The 24274-nt window shown below is 42.1% G+C and overlaps 1 protein-coding gene and 1 long non-coding RNA gene across 4 annotated transcripts in view; one reads left to right on the top strand and one right to left on the bottom strand.

Annotated features, from left to right (window-relative positions):
- The window catches only part of LOC148676731 (chloride channel protein 2-like), a 255825-nt gene extending 239083 nt beyond the window's left edge, over nucleotides 1-16742 (bottom strand). The window contains exon 1 of one of the 3 annotated variants that reach the window (XM_088612070.1): nucleotides 16502-16742. In XM_088612070.1, coding sequence (XP_088468196.1) covers nucleotides 16502-16552 — 51 coding nt within the window. In that variant the 5' untranslated portion in view covers nucleotides 16553-16742. The remainder of the gene's footprint in view (nucleotides 1-16501) is intronic. The other 2 variants (XM_088612051.1, XM_088612061.1) reach the window with 2 other exon arrangements.
- LOC148676730 (uncharacterized) lies at nucleotides 16693-20470 on the top strand. Its single transcript, XR_015928223.1, has 3 exons — nucleotides 16693-16825; nucleotides 18781-18863; nucleotides 19430-20470. It is a non-coding gene; the product is annotated as an uncharacterized LOC148676730 (long non-coding RNA).
- The last annotated feature ends 3804 nt before the right edge of the window (nucleotides 20471-24274 follow it).

Genomic DNA, 24274 nt, shown 5'->3' with positions numbered 1-24274 from the left:
TGAATCAGTCAAGCAGATATGCATTTGTAGTTTTAGAGACAGAAATGCTTGCATTTCAATAAAACCTTCCAGATTTCTCCACTTGCCCACACATTTTTTCCCAAACACAGCTTATCTAAAAATAGAGAATAAAATAATGATTTTTCCCCAAAAGACAGCCATTTGTTTTTTTAATGTTTTTTTCTGCATTTTTAACAATCTTCTCCACTTTGCAATGTTTCAAAGGACGCTGAGCAGGCTCTTGTGTCAAGCTACTCAAATCAAGACAGCAGTCAAACAGAGGGTTTAAAGCCAGCCGATATATTTTAGACAAAAATGAAAATCTTGAGATCACAGGCAGGTTTAAATAATCAGTTCTCTCTCCATGAAATCCTGAAGTGTACACAAATGAGCATCTCTCAAACAAGCAATCAAAGAGACTACCAACCGCAAAGCTATTCTTAAAACATCCAGTGGGAAAGACTGTATCTGTTATAAAAAACCCAAGTCTCAAGATTACAAAGAATCACTTCCCACATATAATCTCTCTCCCTTCAGCAGATGAAAGAAAGTACACCTGTGAGAGCTGAGCAACACAGAGAATACCCAGGGCTAGTACTCACACAGCACTGGGCCCAAGTACTGCAAGCTCCCCGTCTACAGCAGCTCCTAAGCAGAGGCATTTCGGGAGCAATAAACTAGTTAATCAAGCTAAGCCTGAAACATTTCCATAGCCAAATGACAACATTTAAAGTACCTCAAATGGACACAATAATGCGTGTGTGCAAACTATAAAACTCAGTACAAATGAAGACCTATCCAAGCTGTACCAGCACTTAAAGATTAAACACTTTTCTCTGCAAGAATGTCACACTATGCTGAGAGTCAGCTGCTGTATTTTAGGCAGAAGTAGCAAACAAGGCAAAACCTGACACTGAAAACTAATGTAAAAATAAAGACAATAGAGGGCTACTTCAGTAGTCCTTCAACATTCCAAAGAGGTACTTTTTCTATTCAATGAAGAATTCAATGAAGAGGAGAGCCTTTTGCTGGTGATTTGGTCCGGTCTCAAACAGCACACCAAGTCTCATTGTAGCACTTCACAAACTCCAAGAAGACATTACACAGTTTAACAAATTAACAAGGTTGGAACTCAAACCAAGCAGATTTGATGCCTGTTCTGTACCAACAGCCCTCAGCCCTGGAGGGTTGAGGGGGAACTCCTCTCGGTGGCTGGAGAGACAATACATAGTGGGTAAGCCTTTTAAACTGAGAACTATAGGCATGTAGGTTCACATCCCCACTGAAGACACTGCTGTTGTATCCTTGAGGGAAGAACTACAGCACTCCAGAGTACTCTGCTGTATAAGTGGGGACCAGCATTTCTGGGAGATTAATCCCTGGAATGGACCAGAGACTCTTTCAATGGGGTACTCTCACTACAGGAGTCAGGAAGATTGCTGAGCTATGGCTCTGGTATGGACGTTTATTCCTCCAGTGGCTAAAAAGATGGAAAAAGAGACAAGACCAAACTTAGTGAATAAACTCCATTCAATGAAATCCTTGGATAGCCCAGGTAAAGAGAAAATATTTGCAGGAGCAGCGTGCTGTGAATCTCCTGGATCAGAAGTGCAGTTACTGCCCAACGGGGTAGCTTTCTAGACCAGGATTAGCAATACTCCCACATCTGCTTATGTAATTTAACACTAGGTAGACCAGGATTAGTGATAATTATGGGGTGAGAAACCACTAGTTGCTGTCAATGTTGATCCAGGATGTCAGCCTGTTATGTTTATACAGTAAATCAGCAAGTTTGTTTTACCTGAAAAGCTCAATTTTCCCGCAGTGTCAATAAACAGATTGTTGCAAGTTAATCCTTTACATCCTGGGCCCAAAGGCTAGGCAATATTCTCCACTCAGGCTTGCCACAGTGGGACTAAAGAACACTGATGATTCCCTCACAAGAACAACAGGTGAGTGGTACTGAAGAGTTGCCACTTAGAAGCTGGGCGTATCTTGCTCACGATGACCATAAGCTCTCAATATGAAAGGAGATATACAGAATTCATGACATGTTCACTACTTTTATACCATACACATCGTGAACGTGTACGTGCAACACAATACTGTAAACACAAACTTATTGGAATCGTAGTTACAGTGTAATATCAGAAGCATGTACAGCAAGTTCTCTTTTGTGAATTCTAGCAAATTCATTTTTACATCTGGAGTTGAAGGGCTTAGTTTAACCCACACTAATACTCTAGGAATGTCAGATATCACTGCCAGTCAGGTGAACAACTCCTTTGTCTCTAGGGGGGGTGGTAATTTAATTCAGTAAAGAATACAGCTTTGTCCTTATTGTTGTGGTTTAATCTGATGAAATATTGAAAATTTCACAACAGATTGAGTAATCAGACTTTTTATAAAGGGAATCACACAGACTTTTCTTTCCAGTTTTCCCATTGTTTCTGGGTGTGGAATGTAGAATATAAATTACTTGTGAAATGCTTTCACCATTTATTGCGTCTATCCCGACCACTATTTCAGACGTTTATTTCAGTACACAGAGACACTTTTGTTAAATAGGGAGGCTAGTGGAATTGTGAGGAAAGAAAACAGTCTTTAAAAAACACTAAAATTAAAATCATGATGCATTTCTGCCCGAAAACAACAAGCTCCTGAATCAGGCTTCTTCGTGAAATTACCAAACTGGGGACTGTTAGACAGTTTCATCCCATTCCAGAACATGGAGAATGTGGGAATTTTCAGGGAGACAACAAGTGGAACATGGACCATTGTGCTCAAATTTCCACTGTGCTGTAATGACAGGGCATGACATCTTTAATTACCGAGAGGCATTACAATTTTACACTATAATTGATGTTTTCCTAAAAAAAATGTTCTTGACACATTGTTTTTGTCAGGTTTTCTTCAATAACACATAATTAAAATCATAACCTGTATTCCATAAACCTGTTATGCAACATGTATCATTTAAACACTGGAGAGGAGAAGGGGGAGAATGCTCTCTTTTTCCATTACATGGTAAGAGTATGATTTGTCATATCAAGTTAAGACCGGGAAGTGAAAGGCAAAACAAATAAAATGGAACTTTCACCTACACTATAAGAAAGGTTACAAAATGTCCCTTCCGTTCATCTAGACAAACTAACCTGTGCTCCTCCGACAGCACAACGCTGGCCTGCAGATCTGCATCATCATTCTATGAGTAACTCCCAACCTTATCCTAATCACTGCAAAAGCTCTACCTCTGATTCCTGCAATTCCACCTCCTGCCTTCCACTCAGCCATCCCCCCAAGTTCAGCTGGCTTTTCCAGCAGACGGCTGCTCACGCCTCATCTTTCTGGCGCTAAAGACCTTGGTGCCCACTGCCGCTGCCTCGGGTCTTACTGAAGCCCTGTGCTGGCCATGCTAAACCAAGGAGCTAATGTCTTCAATAAGAAAATACCAAATCCCTGGTGCAAAGTGTACTCTCTAAAAGCACTTAAAACACTACACATGGACTCAACATTATCTGCACTCTGCTTGAGTGTATTGGTATCTGGGCTAATTCTACCTTGACTTGGATTGACAGGGCTTCTTCTTCTATCCCAGTCACAGATAAGGCAATAGCACAATCTGTGCATTTTAAACAAGCAAGTTCCAAATCCTTGCCAGTATTTTACCAATTCTTTCTCATGGAGTGCAGTTCTTATTTAGATTTTCCTGGCAAACAAGACAAGATGCAAAAAGACAAAACCTTGACACCTTCTGCTCTAATTTTACAATCTAATGATTGTGTTACATCACAAGTCTTCATGTCGACATTTGTGTAATTATTTACTTGATCATCAGCCGCAGAGCCAAGAAAGGGTCACTTCATTTAAGCTGGAAGGGAAGGAAATCATGCTAATAGGTTGAAAGTACCTAGATTTCCTGCTCGGTCTATAAGTACCCTCCCAGAGTCCAAAGTGCAAGCCTGGGGTATCCGAGCCTGATACTCAATGACCGCTGGGTCTTAGTTTCCCTAATCATGAGAAGTTTAGCCAGTCCGATGAGCCACCAAACATGTGGGATCAGGGCTATCTAAGACCAGGACTGGACACCAACGAGCTACAGGGTATGCAATCGAGAAGCATACCTGCTCAGCAGAGGGGATGAAAAACACGTTCAAGAAACCTAAAGTACCAAAAGGTGTAGTCTGTTAGCACTTTTGCCACTTACCAGCAAAGGCAAACTGTGATGAAATATCACCCCGAGCCGTCATCTTAGTATGGGCTTACTCAAAAAGTCACGGCACTTCTCATACGTACACAGGACAGATACCCTTGGCGGAGCAAGAATTGGGCAAAACGGCAGTCGCTTTTCCATGATACCCGCACCGAGGAAGAGTAATATAGTGGCCTCGGTGCCACAGTCCTACAGCCTTCATTGTTTTAAATGAACAAGTCCCAAGCAATAAATAATGGGATGTTAGAGACAAAGAATTTCACAAGCCAGACTTACAAACAAAATCAGCCTATCCGTATGAGAGAGACTGGGAGCTCTCATTTCACAGATGGGAAACAAATGGGTTTCAAGGGCCACGACACTGCACCGATTTTCCCACAGGTCTTGAAAGAAACCCCGCACACATTAATTTAAACTGCAGATGGGTGTTATACAGTAAATATCAACACACACAAGCTATGGCCTGTAGGCAAAAGTTAAGATGGATGTGTCAACAGAGGGCCACAAATGAGGATACCATTTCACCATGATAGGAAAAGGGGTTTTAAAAACCTCCCCCTCCAAAAATAACTTCACATGCAGAATTATCTGGTAACCAAGGAATCTGACTGAGCCACTCTGTTCATTTCCAATGGAGCCTCAATTCATCAAGTGGGAATCAGGAGGTTGCAGGAGATTGATAGGCCAACACTGGAAGCAAGCCAGCGCAGTACGGTTGGTAATCTGCTCACATGCAATGCAGTCTTCTGAGTAATAAGTGGGAATTTGTTTAAACTCAGTACGTTCTGTAGAAAACACTTTTACTTAACGGCAAGGCAATAAACGGTTTGCCTCCGCTGGAAATAAAAAAAAGAGAGCTATAAAACATGAATACTCTAGACCGAAATTTCATGGGCTCTTATTTGGCTAGACCACTGCAACATGGATGTGAATCCTATGGTTTGAGGCAATTTCTTTATCTAAAGCCTCATTGTTCCACAGGAATGATGCGGTTACAGTGAAGAACCTGTGGTGATCACTGGATCCCTTTACTTTGGCAAGCCTTGGGCTCTGAGGCTTGACATCTTTCCAGCATTTCACCATTTTAGCTGTAACACTGCGTTACACAGCGCTGCAATATTGCAATGCACAGAAGAGCAGGAGGGGCCCCATTTATCTGCCAGCATGTTTTCACCTATGGTATCAATATCTACTGTTTGTGCGACTCATTTAACCATTACATATATGTTTGTACCTCCTCCATTTTGTGTGAAGTGTTTAGTCAAAGTCTGGTATAATGAGCGTCATCACTATTTCAAAACTTCCTCCCTGTATTATGGCAAGACTGTACATCTAAATTACTGTCAAAACACCTATGGGATATCTTTGAAAACCACAACAGCGATGTAATAATAATTCTCAGTGGGAAGCAAGCAAGCGTTAAGTTGCAAAAGTGTAGAAAGGTCAAATCTAGGAGAAACAAGAACAGAGCAGGCCTGTCAGAATGAGAAGATTAACAAGAGCAAGTCAGTAGAGGTTATGTTTCTGAAGCGGTTTTTATTAGTCAAATTATAAAGTAGAACAAAACTCCAACATTCTCCTCTACCCCTGCCATCATTGGTCCCCTCCTCCAAGCTGAAACCCAAAGGACCCTTCAGCTACACCAGGAGCACCAAGCAATAATGGCTTGTTCTCCCTGGCAGCTGCACCCTTCAGATAACCCACACCAAGAAGTCAGAGCAGCCAAGTACAGAGTAGCTGTCCAATAAACTGCATAGATGTGGAAGGTACGTAGATTAGCTATAGGCAGGACCAAAAGAGCTGACTTGTTTGTTTGTCGTAGTATTTTAAGTGACACAAAGTTTCTCTTAATAGCTGTTTGTTAAATAAAGCACGGGCCAAAAGTCACTAACAGAAGCATAATGTTAAAGGGCAGTCTTGTAAAAGACAACGGAAGCAAAAGCATTAATGATGGCGAGAGCTATTCTCTTTTAGTCTCAACAGTCTGAACAATATAACAGCAATTCCGATGAAAGCAATAAAGTCTCTCTCCTTGCACTATAGATAACAAGACACAGCCAAGACATAGATTTTCCTAGAAAAGGGTTCAATCACTTTTTCTCTCAATTCCACCTTACCGTGCTATCAGAGTACTGTTTTACTCCCCTACCCATGATTATAAACATTTCCTGAAACTCAAAATCAGTATTTAGCAGGAATCCGCCACACCAATGAGCTAGTGTACCTCTGTCTCACACAGTGACAGGATTGCTCAAAACCCTTATACCTATATTGAGATGAGACAGATGTTATAGTGAGATTTTATTGTGTTCATGGGGTAATAGGAAAATGTAAGCAGGTCTGACTCAATCAGCGAGGCAGCTCATGAAATATGCTTGTGATGTCTCTGTAGATTTACTGTTCTTAACCTGGGTGGAATAACAGACTCCAAATTGCAGTTCATCCTTTTTATTTCTTGAATTTGGTACTTTATCACCTCACAGTTATTCAACTACGTTTCTCCCAGATTGCAGAGTACAAACCAGGTCAATCATGCTTTCCTGTATCAGGTTGCAACACCCGCTTCCCAAACAAACAAGCGTCTGCAAAAAGCAAAGGAAATCATTTCATGTAAATTCATGCAACTTCCCCATTTGTGGTCTCTCCTTGGTATTCTTCTCTTACACAGCGTTTCGAAATAAAAAAACTAGACTGCGTGATGGAAAAACTGACTCTTGCAGAATCCGAAAAACAAAGAGCTGAGACAGCGCTTGTCCAGCCAGGTGTGCATCAGAGTAAAGCCCGGGTCATGTGGTCTCCCTGCTGTGGCAGACTCATAAGGACAAGTTCCATCACCACAGTGGTCCAGAAGAAGTGCAAAGAATCGGGGCTCTAAAAACACTGCCTTACATTTTCAGTTTCAGTTGCAAACACTGTGGTTGGAGACTCAGAGCACCAATCAAAGGACAGAGGTCTGTACATACAGATTGTTCCTATAAGGATCAGACAAGACAGATGGGACTGGGATATTCATAACTGCCAAAAACAACAAACTTCCTAATCCAGGAGTCCATTGTTGAAAATCTGCATTAAGGGGATGTCGGCAAGCGAGGAAAGCAGTTCAGCACCAGCATGTCAATAAGCTGTGCTGGGGAAGAATCCACATGACTAGAATTATAAAACAGAAAAATATATCCAGAGGCAACAGTTCCATTTCCACTTCATACTGTGTCCACAGCCTCCCTACCCTTTGCTAATGACCTCTCTCCTTTTCTTAATCCACTGGATGGGATTAGACCATTTTACTAATTAGACGTTTTTCCAGTTGCTGTCAGCAGCTAAAAGCCAGATTGTAATGTACCTATAAATATGATCCTGATGCACATACAAAACATGATGAGAAGGGCCTATTTAGCAGCTTGCTAGTTATATTAATGGTTAAGCAATCAAGAGCTTGAGTGGAAAAACAGAAACAACAAAAAAAAGAATACACCTGGAGGGATAAGGTTCTGCTGTACCCCAAGTATAATACCTCTTACTGCAGTTCCTGTGATGACCTCTAGAAGACATCAAAAACATGTCCCCCATTTAACAGGAACTGAAGCCAGGAAGCATTTCAGTAATTGACATCTAGCAGGGCTTTTCTTTCAGCATCTAGGTTTGATTATTCTTCCTTTACACTACAATCAGTCACTGGTGTAATCAACCTCTTAATTTAAAGAGGAAAACACTGATAATTGAAAAAATAGGTTAAACAGTACTGAACACATTTCAGAAACCATGACTATGACTGAGGTCACCCAGAATAATTTCATCAAGACTCGTGATGGCTACCAAACAACTACTCAACGGCATTTCACCCACTCATCACTGAAAAAGGAGTCAGCCAGCCTTGTATTCAAGAGCTGCACAAGATCCCCAGCCTGCTAGGAAGAGAAATGACAATCTTCTGCTTTATATTACAAACACTGCAGTTTCTTCTGAAGGCCTGAAGGTTAGCCTGCAGCAAGCAAACTGCTGAGCTCTTAGTGGCTCTACAACCTTCAAGACATTCAAAGCATTTTGCTTTTCTCTATGCTATTGAAACTAGGGTGTCAGAGAGTTCCTGGAATACGTGCCGTCTTCTGCTTTTTAGTTCCTATCTGACCAGCCGATTAATCAACTAACTTCATCATCTTCATAGACACTGAACACAGGTATGTCACACACCTGGTCTTAATACTGGCCGACCTGAGGTAAAACTCAGTATGCAGATTAAACAGGGGTGGCCAGCCCTGGTTTGTCCAGTCTCTGCCACTAACGAACTTTGAATCTTCCACTTGGTTAATGATTGAGTTGATGCCTTAACAGCTTGACTGACCCAGGTGCTGAAAACCAATTTTCCACCACTGGACTAGAATAGTGCTTCTAACCCAGCGTGCCTTCAGACAGTAACAGGTACGTTGGGGATTCCTGAAAAATTCACGCATGTACAGTAGGAAAAAATAATTGTTACATATCAGATTTCTGGAGGAAGTAAACTGTTGTGTTGCACATCCGGTATAACAAGGCCGCACTCCAAGACTTAATATGGGAAGCGAGGGCTGGACATGCTCAGTTTTTCAAGCTTGACAGATGCAAAAAAAAAAAAGAGATAACATCTGAAAGAGACTCAACAAGAGTTCTGAGTTTCACCGGCATCTGTTCCAGAGAACTAATATGGCAAACATGGATTAAACCAAGAAATAAGTCAAGTTTAGAACATTAATAATAATGCACTCGGGCTGGTGACATAAATGTGCGTGGGGAGAGGGGAGAGGGGAGAGGTGTGCCACTTGTTTTATGTATGTAGGGCTGCCTTACAATGGAATAGGCTGAGAAACACTGGACTTAAACATCCTATGAATCATGCCAAAGCAGTATTCATTGAACATAATAGGTTTGTCAATATTTCAGAATACAATAGGACTACAGGCCTATCTCAACTAAGTATTTAACTGATCCAATTCAATCACACTTCCCCCCGACAGGGGGTGATCATTTAAACCAGACTTGCTTCAGCCAACTGAAAACGGTAAGCTGAAAAAAGGTAGAGTAAAGGCAAGCCCAACACAGCCCCCCCAGTACAAGGGGTCTCCTCATGAAGCAATAAGTAACCTGGTACAACAGCTCTCCACCCCCATGAGAGTGACAGAGGAGCACATGACTCCCAGTCCCAGTCTGCAGCAGCCTGCTCCACTGTGCACTGAAGGATCTCGTCACCACACTGCCCAGCTCCAGGCTGGGTCTTTCCTGCCTTGCACAGCAATCGCTCAACTATTCATCAGCTTTTCACTTAAGGCTGAATACCTTTCTAAATGATATGATATAACAGCTGAAACACATCCAATAAGGGATCATTAAGAAACAGAAATAAAAAGACTGCAGAATCTTAGTGTCATTAATAGGAAAAAGGCTGTTGCCAGCTTCTACTGCTGTGAAGACAATCACCATAACTTGCGACTGGTCAGCTAGAAGAGAAAGCACCGACAGGCTCTGGCTTCAGAGAGGAGGTTTTGGAAATATAAAAAGGAATTCTTTTGTTCCCTTACTAAAGTTTACATAGCCTATTGTAGAACTAACGTTGTTTGCTAATGGCAACCTCTGTAAGGTGGAGGCGAGTGAGTTCTCTCTAGATAAAGATGATAATTGTACTATGCAAGCTATACTATGTATAACTGTACTATCCAAGCTGGTAGTTTAAAGTGAGAATAACATGAAGTTGTGGTCAGGATTCTGAACACATTAGTAGAAAATTACAGGATTAAATCCCATGAGGGTGCTCAGAGTGCTCCAGCTAAATGCCTAGATAGCCAACAAATGGGCCTTAAACAAAGCAGACTAAAGAAATAGGAATAATAATAGCACCTATTATGTCTGTATGTCATAATGCTAACTATGCAAAGCTGACACTTTGAAAACATGAAAGGAAGATGAACAGGACGATTAGTAATGTAACACTCACATGCCCAGGGAGGAATAAACTGGGAGCCCCCAGGTTTCCCACACTACCATTCCAGCAAAATTCTGGGCAACCTACACTCCAGTGCTTGTCCAGGACTGCACAGCTTAACTAAAATTGACATTTCCAACCTAATGAAAAACGTAAACTATTCCTATGTATGTTTTGATATTTGCCTTGAATTCCCACATATTGTTTACTTTGCAAAATGCCAGCAGTTATGCAGGGTTACTGAACATGCAAATGTAGCACATCTTAAAAACTGCATTCAAGCACAAAGTTGTACGGAAACAGAAGCTGAGCAGTCTCAATCCCACTCCGAACCACTCTGGCAGTGACAGAAAACTTTAGTTATTGACCCGGACTGAGGCAATACAGAAGTGATGCAAACTGCTGTCTTCCAACTGCACATAACACCATGTAGGTAGCTGAACTTTAGGTGACTCAGTTTAAGAGACTGACGATTTACCCTGAAAGAAAGCAGAACTGGTCAGCTAGGAGAGAAAGCACAGAGAGGATGGATTCTGAAAAGGGGTTTTGGAAAAAGGCAGTCCAGAACTGGAACACTGAATCTCAGTTGCCTACTAGACATGGTTGTAATGGGAAACAAACTGTTTGGGATAACACCAGACTAAGAGTACCACTGCTCTGAGAAGAGTTTTAAAATTAAAAATATGGCACAGTGGTTAGCATTGCTGCCTTATACCACTGGGGCCCTAGGTTCAATTCCAGGGGCTCTATCTGTGTGGAGTTTGCAAGCTCTAGAAGCTTGGATTTCTCCCACAACCCAAAGACATCCTGGTAGGTTAATGGGCTTCTAGGAAAAATTGTCCCCGATGAGAGTGTGTGCGTTGTGTCTGTCTGTGTGTGTCCCGTGATGACCTGACATCCTATCCAGGGTGTATCCTGCTTTGCGCCCACTGCTTGCTGGGATAGGCTCCGGCTCCCTCATGACCCTGAATAGGATGAAGCAGTAAGAAAGTGGATGGATGGAAATCTTGAACATAACAGACAATGCCAGCCCAATGAAAAGTTTAAAACTCAAAAAAGGAACACAAGAATAGTTGTCATAACATGGAGAAAAGCCTATCTAAAACTGGAAAAAAAGTGCCAACGTAGAGAGCATTTCAATCAAAGTGCATTACCCTGCTTTAGAGATCTATTGACAATAAATCTAGGGAGCACCTTGATGGTATTCCGGAATCAATGAGCTTCTTGAGCAACTAAGCAAACAAGGCAGGTTGAACAGCCTGCTCTTCTGTAGAACTGAACAAGCCACTTCAATCCTGGCCACCACAGAAGAGGTCGAACTCTTAATAAAACAAGGTTCATGTATATAGACACACACAAACACACTTGCTTGTCAACAGGCACTGTTTTTTATCTGAGAGAAAGTGACTTTCAAACAGAATAGACCTTTGATGTTCTATAGAATCCATTGTTTCCTTAAGATTTTTTGCAAATAACGGTTCAAAATAATTATTTATCCTGTCACATTTGCTTTTCATAGGCTCCAGGGTTTTTGTTGTTTTTCTTTGTTCCTAAAACTAATAATTAACCTAAGACAGATTGGTAACTTGCTATTTGCAAAGGAAATGAAAAAACACCTGCTGAAGATCTCTTAAGAACAATGGATGTCATTTAAGGAGGGGGAAACTATCTGGGACACAAGTGGTTACTTTGTCAAGCACACCCTGCTCTATTCGCCCACAGAAGCAGGACATCAGCTTAGTGACACTGAACAGCAGAGCAAAAGTTTGCTTTCTCATTAAGTCCAGCACACTGTCAGCAACTGCCTTCCCAGCTCTCAGAGCTGTGAACCAAATCACCTCTTGCCTACAACCTGGTTACTTTTCCTCCACCCGCAGCCCGAAGAGAACACCTGCTACCAGCTAGCAGAATCCTGCCATAAGAAAACAAGTACCATCCCAAAAAAGTTAAATGTTCTCCTATTTCCTATTTTCCACAGCAGAAGTGTCAGTCATGGGTGTAAGGGAGCACCAATCTACACAGTTAGACACCGTCACTTGCTTGGTCTGTCTCGTGCTTAAGTGTTAGATTGTGCATCAATGTGCAGTATGTTTCTGTACACACACTTACCTTTCGAAGCACCTGCCTTTAAGGCAGAGTGTCTACCGACAATAGCTGGAAGATGCCCTCTCTCGTTTTAACTAGCACACCTAAATGGACATGTACATTTTTTCTAAAATTGAAAATATATCAAATACAAGAGAGATTCATATGATTCTAAGCGTTCAATAAATGTTAGGCAGAATGGAAAAATGCAAGATCATCCTATAGATGGAACATCTTGCCCCCATATGAACACAGACCAGTAATCCATGCCAGCATTCAGTGCTTCACGCCACCGCCACCCCAAGCACTGCTTTTGCAGAAACCCCTCCGCTCACTCCACACAAGGGGGCACTGACCTCCTCGCTCCGAGGTTCTTACTTCTGGCAAAGGGGATTCAAGTCCAGGAATGCTGTAATCCCTTCACGTGACCACACAGACATGGCGAGTGAGCAGAGAGCGGTCTGTACCGCCTACACTATGCACTGGAGAGGGCTTGGACAACTGTGGCTCCATGAAACAGTTTAATCAATGATTGTACATACCAGCCTTGGCCCTGGGAAGACAGTCCGGGACCATAATGAGTTTTTATGTGAATGGGACTTCCCCCCCCAAGTTAAATGGCCAGCTGTGGTTCTTGAGAGCTACAGGGTTTTGAGGTTTTCATATCAAATGATCTCTAAAGCAGTTAATGGAGAAACAAGGAATTGCTTCAGTAGCCAGAAAGAAACTACGCAGAGGGCTAAGAAATGGAAGAATTAAGGGGTGATTTCTAACTCCCCCTTGTGTGTGCAGTGCCTTGGCATCTCACTCCCCCCAAGAGCAGAAAAGGCTTTGTGCTTGAACACCTGATACTGTATGCGCCTTAGCTCATGTGCTCTATAATTTACCCAAGTCACACTGCCACAGCGAAGTCAATAAAGAACTGACTCTGCCCTTCAGCAGAGTGAAGAAAAGCAAGCCCACAAGTCTGTTTTATTGCTTTCATAATTCCTCTTATGGTCTTGCTTGTTCTTATCTGACCAGATGAATGGTGCTCTCCACATGTTTTACACCGCAGCACAACCTGAAAAACAAAACAGTCTGACAATCCCATTAGAATACCAGCAAATGCCTGCATTATGATAGCTGCTAGGAGAAACTTCATTAAATTAAATCTGACAATGCTCTGTCACTACTGGGGGATACTATCAATAGATGACGCTGCACAGAAGAGTGCTTATATTGCTGTTCAATGGCACGTGCATAATGTAGATCTGCTAGTGATTCACAAGCACACAGCCCTCTGTCACCACTAAAAAAATCATAATGAAGAAAAACTTCCAACGGCAGTATAAAATGAGAGAGGCAGGACCTCAGGACACAAAGTAATCCAACTGAATCCCAATATTTAAGCAGGATGATTGCAATTAGGTTACTAATGACGTTCCACTCTTCCCATCACCAACCAGCAGGTCTGAAGCTTAGGAGCGCCAGGGAAGAGAGAGAGCAAGAGGTAGGGGTAATAATAATAATTGCTTACACTTATATAGCGCTTTTCTGGACACTCCACTCAAAGCGCTTTACAGGTAATGGGGCCTCCACCAATGTGCAGCATCCACTTGGATGATGCGACAGCACCCATAGTCCGCCAGAACACTCACCACACATCAGCTATCAGTGGGGAGGAGAGCAGAGTAATGAAGCCAATTCATAGATAGGGATTATTAGGAGGCCATGATTGGTAAGGGCCAATGGAAAATTTGGCCAGGGTTACACACACCAGCCTTGGCCCTGGGAAGACAGTCCGGGACCATAATGAGTTCCGGGACTACATTATGACCCTACTCTTTTCGAGAAATGCCCTGGGACTTGTAATGACCACAGAGAGTCAGGACCTCGGTTTTACGTCTCATCCGAAGGACGGCGCCTGTTCACAGTATAGTGTCCCCGTCACTATACTAGGGCATTAGGACCCACTTGGACCGCAGGGTGAGCGCCCCCTGTTGGCCCCACTAACACCTCTTCCAGCAGCAACCTTAGTTTTTCCCAGGAGGTCTCCCATCCAGGTACTGACCAGGTACTGACCAGGCTCACACCTGCTTAGCTTCAGTGGGCTGCCAGTTGGGAGTTGCAGGGTGATATGGCTGCTGGCAAATAGGCAAATGCTGGGTACACATAGGGAGAAAGGGGATGCCAAAGACTTGGGGGGTTAATTTGGTTAGACTGTGGATACCAAAGAACTGGCACTCTTCCATTCAAAACCATTGTATTCAGGGATTCATTTAGCTTCATAAATATGATTTATACTTCAAAGAAACAGCTGCCATGCTGAAGATTGAACCATAGACACCAGTGCTGTAAAGCACAGGGAGACGGCTCTTGTATCCACACCCTTAAATCAATAACTTGATCAGCGACCCTCAGGTGTGTTAGAGACCCTCAGCACTCAACAGACAACTCGCCAGTATTCCCGAGATTTCCTATGATGACATGAGCCCTGAGAGGGAAATTAAGAGTTTCGGACGCGTGCACAAACTAGCACTTGACTTGATTTTAACTTGAGCACGTTTTGTTTCCAACAAATGAATTGCTCACAACGCAAACATTCTGGTAAAAAAACTGTCATTTGAAATAAACTGGTAAAAATCGTAATAAAAACGAATTCAGTATGAACTAACAATAACTAGGTGTTCTTGTGTTCAAGGGGAAACACATGGCAAAATTCCTTAGAAAAACTCCGAAGGTCATATGCTCTTTTTTATACCCAACCTGCACAACACGAACTAGGGTCTAAGAGATATTTACGTTTCCGCACACACAAATCTGCTGTAAACTGAAGTTGTGATGTGACGGTCGCCAGAGTAGACCGAACCGAGTCTTTGACTCGCTACAATGCTCTTCTTTATGCCCAAAAAGACGCAGAGATGTATTTTTACACTGGTAGATCTTTAAGCGCTTTACGAAGTCATGCAACGGACGCACGAATAAAACGAGTAATAATGGGAAAACGATTACTATGACGGCATTGAAGCATCAATACTTTTACTCGACAGGATTGAGGATCTCTCGATTCGAAGTGCTTGAATACTTCAGCTTACATGAAGCTTAACAGTATGTACCCCACAACATACATTTAATAACCGAGCATGGTCAGGATACAAAAAGAAGAGATGGGGTGTCCAAAAACATGAGTGGTGGAAGAAAGTGTTTAACACTGGTTTCTTTTGCATTTTGTCCAAATAAGATACCTATAATGGGACACGCAAGGTAAAATTCCTAAATAAATTCCAGCAAACTAGTGTCGAATGTAGAGTGAACAGATGTCTTAAGTACCAACAACAACATCACGGCGTGCCACACAGCAAAGTCTGCAGCAGTCGTCTGTGCCGCTCAACTTCAAATAGCTCACGCATCAGAGGAAGTATTAGATCCTTCAACATCAGGGGAAGCGGGCTGATGTCGAGCGGTACTACAACACTCATCCCGCACTGAGAGGCTACACGAAGCAGCTGTCAACTGTACGCAAACCACTGCAGTTAATGTCAATGTGCCGGGCTCAAAATGAAACTGCACCGATACAAAGCGTGGCAATAGTGCGAGATACGCGACCGCGACCCCCAGCCAGCTGTTTGCAGGACCCTGAGTGCCTGCTCCCGGGCTCGGAACTCCGCAGGCTGATGCACGCTCACAGCATGTTGAGAAAACACACCGGTGCTGCTCAAACTATTGCGTTTTGTAAATTTGCATCTACTTTCCTGGGGAGAATCTCTTTCCGGATCGCTGTGCATCAGCGATAAAAAAAAACTTAGTTGCTTAAACGCGCTGAGATTCCAGCTAATGTACGAATTTAGTTTATATTGAACTCAAAAACAAAACGGATGTTCTAAAACCCTTTCCGTCTATTCCATTACTGCGACAGGCAGATCTGAATTGTTTCACAAAGTCCAACGTTTTGCGTTAATTATGTTAATTCCATTTAAGATGCAGGAATACCGTTTTGAATCATTAGCACACGTAAACAAAGTGCTTTCCAGAAATCCAGCGGAACAAGAATCTAAACACGTAGCTCATTACAGAAATTCCAGGAAAATAAACTTGTATTTTTAGGTTAGAAGACAACATGCTTTACAGTTACATTGTCGCTTTGTTTATTCAAGACTACGATTCCTGCCAGCAAGCAGGTTGAGTTTGCTAGCACTGCACAGCACTCTACAAACACCTAGTAAGCCAGCAAGGGGGCTACAGCGACTGCTAAACTGCAGAAGTGAACTTACCAAAGTTTGCTCATACTGCAGCGCTCGCAGCTCGCTCCCGTCCCCAGCCATGACTGCACACCACCGACACTGCCGGCTGTAATGCCAGTACGGGGAAAGAAATGAGTCTCAGACGCCAAGGAAAACAGAAAACCGGACTGGGTGTGAGTGTCACAAATTCCTAAATAACGGACACCAGTTGGAAGGTGTTTTATAACGCAACCCTTGCACGACAACGAAGAATTCCCATCGGTTGCTCTTTTTTAGTTCCTAAATTTCTACGGGGTGCATTCCGAGGCGGGACTTGTGGGTGTTGTGCGAACGGCCCTCCCCTTCCCAGGCTGTGTAAGTGGTACAGTCGGCTCGTCTTCTAAGGAGCAGAGTTCAGCATGAGTCTACTACATAAAGAAAAAAGTTTGTGCAAGAAAAAGAGAGGGTGATCATATGAGCGTGATTCTGACAACTTTTAACAGCTCCTTTGTTCTGGCTGGGATTTCAAAGAAAATATTTGATTAGCGTGCTCTCGCATCACTGGAAACGTTCGAGTTACAGGTTTCTCACTTGCTATGTGGGGCAGCAGGGCGAACACCTTACGTGCTACAGCATGTGTGTTACGTTTTATTATGCATTACACAACATCTTTGGCATATCAGGGAATACACCTATAGGCTGGGTCTTAAATGCGTGCTCTGCAGCGGTTCCAATAAAAAGACAAAGGAAAAGACACACATTCCTAAAATCAAATGTTTAAAAAGCGATCTGCTGTGGAGTCCCAGTTCAGGTTAGTTGCAGGCTGAACTGTATTACCATCCTTGTGGATTAAAAGACCTTATCCTTTTTAATAAAGACATGTTTTAGTCATAATTATTGCATTCAAATAAGAAACGTCTGACGAAGCTGTGACACCGACAAAACGTTCGGATCGAGACAGCACGAATTGAATGAAGTTCTTTTTTGTTCGTTTCCTTCGCACCGTCTCTCTCTCGCCTGCCAAAATGCACAAACAACTGCAGCATTAAGACCGTGGCGAGTTTGTTTTATTACAACAGCTGTTCTTGGAAATTGAACCCCGGTTATTCCAAAAAGTACCAGTAAATGTTAATAGAAAGCAGAACGTCTGAAGTGAATAGAGCATTTGGCAGATGCGGTTCGTGTTATAGCAGACACTGACTAAGCGCAGGCGCCAGCTCTGTGCGTCTGGAGAAAGGTACAGTATTGACACCGATACACAAATAACCATTTTGGCAGAGCTGAATCTGCCTGCTTTCAGTGGATCATTAAGTGGTCATTCCCAGCACAAGAGCAGTCAAACAGTCTAAAAATACTAGTCATTTAGTCTGATGCGGTTGGTAATTATCGCTCTTTACAGTCTCGGTAACTCTTTACCCTTATAGGATCGCGGTAAACCCGATCCTAACGATCCGTGTTAACCCCGAAAGTACAGGGCGCAAAGAGCACCACACCCTGAATTAGGCGCCAGTCCATAGCAAGGTGCGCACAGGCACAGATGCGTACGGGAAGCATGTTAGAGTTGCATGTGTTAGGGGAAAAAACAGCAGCATAAAACCCGCCAGATACGAAAACAGTCTGCAAACGCCACACCGATGGCTCCCCCCGAGCTGGGACTGACTACAGGACCCAAGAGCTGTGAGGCATTGTATCTTCTGCATGACTTTCGTGACTGTTATCTGTACGTGACCTTTAAAAATAGTCAATGTGCGTTTTGTTTTCCCAAAGTAAACACAATTTTGCAGAGTTCATTAAATGGAGTACATATTATTACATTTAAAAAGAATCTGGGGTCGTTCACACTTCCCCATCAGTGCTCAAGCAATCAAACCCCTTCACTAGCAAAAACAGGAGCGGAATCCACACCAACAACTAAAACAGGGGGCTAAATCTGATTTGCCACTGATAATAACTTGAAACTACTTGTGATCAGTTTTTTTTTTTTTGGGGGGGGGCTTCATTGACTTTGCAGAAATAAAATACTAAAAGCCTCTTTCAAACTGTGAAGTAAATGAACAAAGAGATTAACAAAAATAAGAGCCTGCATAAAAGTCAGTGTATGGAAACGAAAGCTACTTACTAAAATATACAATATTCTCACTGTGTGCAAATTTAAGCACCACTTACTAAACAGACATTGGCAGTCAAGAATCAGTTTAAAAAAAGGGAAACAAGATTAATTCTTTAGACCGTATTTAAACTACTAATAATAATGCTATTATCAGTATTATTACTAGTTACCCTAAAAATAAAATATGTATAATAAAAAAAATACTTTTCTCTGTGTCCAGGAGGGTTTGCCCTGTGCAGCAGACTTACGTGATCCTCAGAGCTCCTGGTCTGTGAGGGCTGCATGTCGACTGTACAGCTCCAGGTAGATACGCGAAGGCACAGCGCAAAGTCATTCCATTTACTTACAGCATCTTTCCACCAGCCATATATAGGCTGGACCTGCCTGCATGTCAGGTATGCTCTTACTCCGCTGATTGGCTCCCTCTGAAAACAAGTCAAACCAACAACCAAACTTAAAACTTGGCCTTATTATTGTGTCGTTGGAACTGGCACTTCTGCTTTGGTAAATGACTGTGTGGTGATAAGTGTGTTGAGCGCAGAGCGTGCTCATAAGTCACTGTCAGACTTGTTTCACTGTTTCAGTTCTTTGCCTTTTCTGTCTTTTCAGGGTGTGGAATGTTAGTTCTAGCAATAGCAGTAATAATAGTGGCTTTGATACTGGCATACTGCTCAACTGATCAGATCATGTGAGTTTATAGCCTCCCCAGACTCAGCTACACACATACTGAATGCCAACAAACAACCAAAGGTTCTGCTCAACAGAAGATTGCACAGTTTTCTATCCAAAAAATGTTATTAATGGTCATAAATGTTTACAGGCGATACAATGTTAGCAATTTTTAATGACATCTTTTTTTGTGCCAGCAGCTATATCGACATACAACACACAACTGGTAACCCACTGAAGCTCAACAGGTGTGAGCCTGGTCAGTCCCTGGATGGAAGACCTCCTGTGAAATCTAGGGTTGCTGCTGGAAGAGGTGTTAGCGGGGCCAGTAGGGAGTGCTCATCCCATGGACTGCGTGTGTCCTAATGCCTCAGGATAGTGACGTGGACACTATATGATGGACACTACACTGATGTGATGTAAAACTGAGATCTTGACTCTCTCATTGGGCCATTAAAAATCCCAGCATGCTTCTCGAAAAGAGTATGGGTGTTACCCTGGTGTCCTGAAGTCCTCCTTGCCTTTACCAATCATGGCCTCCTAATAATCCCCATCTATGAACTGGCTTCATTACCCTGCTCTCCTCCCCACTGATAGCTGATGCGTGGGGAGCATACTGGTGCACTATGGCTGCCGTCACATCATCCAGGTGGGTTATACACACTGGTATTGGTGGAGAAGAGTCCCCATTATCTGTAAAGCGCTTTGAGTGGGTGTCCAGAAAAGTGCTATGTTTTTGTTATTATTATATAAACAGTATAAGTTGCACTGAAGGACTTACCCATTCTCTTTCCAGAGAAATAAAATCACAGCTCTTCTGCTCTCATCAGCAAATTTGGCTCAAGCAGAACTTTGTGCTGCACCTATATTTTGTGATCTGTAAAAAAACTGATCTGACAATATTAATCAGGCCCTTTGCAGGTTAATATTCCCATGTCGTCCAAGATCAGTAGGATTGCAGATTAGTGCCTCCCACCTGGGTGATAAATCTCTCCATGCCAACAATGTGGAAGGTGCTGAATTGAGGGATGGATTGCTGGACATTAAACTCAGCTGCCGTGCTTGTATATTATACTTGAATCACACTGTAAACTGCCTGGATGTTTAACATGAGTCACATATTAATTTTCCCAAAGTACTTTTATGAAGTGCTTTATCTTGATATATAAGGATCTTAATCTATTATTTTGTTCATATTCCAGACAAGTGCATTTCAAATTAAAACCCCTAAAATACACAAATGCTGGATTCATATTCTGGATTGTATTTTGATTGTACTGTATTCCTCATAGGATTGTTGGTAGAATCATCCAATAATTCAATACAAGATTTTAACTAGAATCCATTTCCTGTTAGGATATTGACCAGGATGCACACAGTATCCCATGAGATCTTGCAGGATCTTGTGCACGATATTTACCAGGGAAGGATGTACAAACCCCTACACCCTACTCCCAACCTCCTTTCAAATTGTGAAAGAAATTAACAAAAAGATTAACAATAAAAAATATGAGCCTAAAAATATAAACCCTACACCCAACCCGCTTCTAAATTGCAAAGGAAATTAAGAGATTAACAAGATTAACAAGAATAAAATATGTGCCTGAATAAGATTTAATTCTTTGAAAGCAAAACAATATATTATATGCAATATTCTGACTTAGAATACCGTCTGCAAGTTTGATCACTACTTACTAAAAGGCCATTGGTACTCTGGAACCAGTTCAAAGAAGAGCAACAAGATTAATTCCTTGCCTTTAAGGAAGGTCACAGATAAAGGAATTTAATAGACTTGAATAGAAAAGACTGCAGTACACTACACAGGGACTTGATACTAGTGTTCAAAATCCTGAAAGGACTGCTTTAGAGCCAACACTGAAACTGAACACTAAAGTGCCTGCACACACAAATTAAGAAGCACTGTACATCTGTTTATAACTGATAACAGCTTCACACAAAGGGTTGTTGGCGTATGGAACAAGTTACTCAACCATGCTGTTGATGTCTTTGCTTGCTTCAAGAAGCAGCTGGATGAGATCCTTGGTCAATAAAATACTGTCCACAGTACCAGAGTTGGCTCCAGAGGCCAAATGGATTCCTCTCATTTGTAATCATTCTTGTGTTCTCTTGTGTCCTGAGCTGTGGCTCCAGTTTGATGGTTTTCACAGGGGGGTCCCTATATAACATCCTTAATAGGGACCATAAAATAGTGACATTAATCAGGGAATATACAGATAGGGGCTAATGGGAACTGGGAGGATATGAATATTCCCCGGAGGACATTTAGTGCGACATATTTCTCAATGTATTCAACAGTAATAGGCACCAGGTCATGTCTAGAGTAGCGCACATTGCATTTTCTGTGTATCAACAGAACATTCACTTTTGTGTGTGTGTGGAACCACACATGACACTAAGAGACAAGGCAGTGGGAGGGGCAGGATGCTATTGACACAAAGCAAGGCATAGCGCTTCACCTTCGTACAGTACACACAGAAACCCAATAAGGACACCTAACCCTGTATAGAGTAAAATTACTTCAGCTCTAGCAACATTAATTAATAACAATAATAATTGCTTACACTTATATAGTGCTTTTCTGGACACTCAACTCAAAGCGCTTTACAGGTAATGGGGACTCCCCTCCACCACCACCAGTGTACAGCCCCACCTGAATGATTACATTACATTTGATCCGATCAATCAAACGTAGTCTTGCGCTTCTCGCCGTTTCTCTGAACTTCTCGGTTAGGGTGCTTTGTGGTCAGAGGACACAAAGTCAAGGTAGAGAAAAGACAGTTCAAAATAATGCAGTAATACACCTATATTGTTTTTATAATTAAGCAAGTTTGCAATGGTTTTACTATACATTTGCTGTTTTTTCTCTCTGGACATTTTTAGGGTGTAGTTTAGGTCCTTTGGATGTAAAGCCAGGGAATTTTTAGAACCATGGTCCCAAAAATCAATGGTGTAAAAGCAGAGAGATATTAAGTGGGGTCCCCCAGTATAATCCTATAAATCAGGGGTGCACAACTCCAGTCCTAAAAGGCCGGATGATTTCTGTTTTTCTTTGCACTTAAGCCATTAAAATATCCAATTAAATCTTTCCTTGTTCTTATAAAGATTTTAAAAGATCTATAACACCTGCTGGACACTGGCGCTTGAGGACCAGAGTTGGGCACCCCTGCTCTGATGGGATACAAAGTGCTAACTGCACCCCTTTTGAAAAAGACAATGTGCTTAGGAGGAGACACCTTTCAACACAGAGAGAGGGACATCACCTGGTTTGAAGTATAAATAGTCAGGATATTTAATCATAAGAAGAATTCAGGTCCTGGTAATTTCAACCGCTGCAGACCACCTATTTTCCAGACCCCAGCTGTGTGCTCTTCAAGGTCAATGCTGCACCACTGGCAAAATGGAACTTGTTTAGTGTGAGGTCAGAGTTTCTATGTTTTGGGGAATATCAAATGTAAAGTGAATAGTTCATTGAGTGATTTGAAGCATTGCACCACAGAGTGATCCCACAACACTCCTACTGAAGCACCAAGCTTTAATCAGCACAACCCTTGAGTGGCTCCCAGCACACTGGTCCTCACAGGTCAGAGGTTACTGGTTGTAATATGGGCTATGAAGGGTGTACAGGCAGCTGAACACTGTGGATCTGTGTCTGTAGAGGCTGCAGTGATTTTCTGCACAACAACTTCTTGGGTAACTGTGTACAGTATATATGTAAGCAACTTGTTAAATTAAGCATAGTATTTTCATTGTTTATATAGTTTTATTATGTTCATCACATTCCTTCTCCATGTCTTACTACACTAGACCATGGGAATACTACAGTATATCATGGTTCATGTTTCTAAAGGTTTAGTACACTGTAGTCTTCCCATAGTCCAGGGCAGCAAAGCACAATCAGAGGCAGGTTAATCCACAGGAGAACTGTGGTAAAGACAGTGAAAGGGTACAAAAGAATGATGGTAAAGTAAGTAAAAGGGTAAGAATCTTTTGGGGAAGTGGATGTGCGTGCAGAGGTATCAGTGAGAGACTTTACAATGTGTGGTGGGGCTTACATGGCCTGATTCACAAAACCCACAGGACACAAGTTGTCTTGCACTTCTCCTGCACTGACATACAGCTTGAAGGAGAGAGGCAGGCTCATTAACGAGCAACAGTTTGAAAACCAGGGATTACACATTGAAAAGTATGTGTTCGTTTCAACTGAAAGCACAAAAAAGACCTATACACTTGCCTGTGTGTTTCATAACATGACCTTACACCAAAACCTGGCATGTCTTTTTTCACAAGGAAATGATTCATCAGGAAACCTTAAACAGAGTGGATGTGGCCCTCAGGTAAGTGCTACGCTGTAATGTTTTTTAATGCGTGCAAGTTCCAGAAAAGGGTTTTAGGTGAAATTCTTAAAGACAGTAAAAAAAGTGAAAAAATTGAAAATCTCGTCCTGGAAACCTGCTGACTCATGGTTGCAATCACTCATTTCAAGTGAACGAGCAGACTGATCTACAGTAATAAGCTCTGGCAATGAAGGTCAAACTAAGGGCACTTTCTTTTACAATTTTGTATCGCATTGGCATGACCAATAAATCCGTTCATTATTTATTTTATCTTACTTGAAACCACTTGAACCTTTGTGCATTAGAGCTGTTTAATGTTCAACTTTGAAGGATTTATGAGATGTTATTTGAGTAAACAGGCGCAAGGTTTGATCTCTTTTCTCAGAACTGCCGTTTTTCTCCGAATAGAGCATCTGTCCTCGGAAAGGAAAACCAGGCCAGTAAAAAGACAGTTCTCAGCCCTTTGCTCAGGTGTGACCAGCCTCTCCCATGAGAATGCTCCAGACACCTGTAAATGATGTGTATGAGTGGCATTTGTTGTGCCACTCTCTTCCAACACCTCCTATTGAATGCTCTCCAATTACATTCCACTCCTCTGCAATTCATTAGGGGAAAATCCAGAGCTAAGCCATTGAAGAGCAGCGCTAATCCTTGTTCTAATAACAGAGTTTGGAAGACTGTTAATAATTG

The sequence above is a fragment of the Lepisosteus platostomus genome, chromosome 2, assembly GCF_059453375.1.
Source record: "Lepisosteus platostomus isolate fLepPlt1 chromosome 2, fLepPlt1.hap1, whole genome shotgun sequence".
Taxonomy (NCBI): Eukaryota; Metazoa; Chordata; class Actinopteri; order Semionotiformes; family Lepisosteidae; genus Lepisosteus; species Lepisosteus platostomus.
The sequence above is the reverse complement of the archived record's forward strand: the minus strand, read 5'-3'. Positions and strand labels throughout refer to the sequence as shown.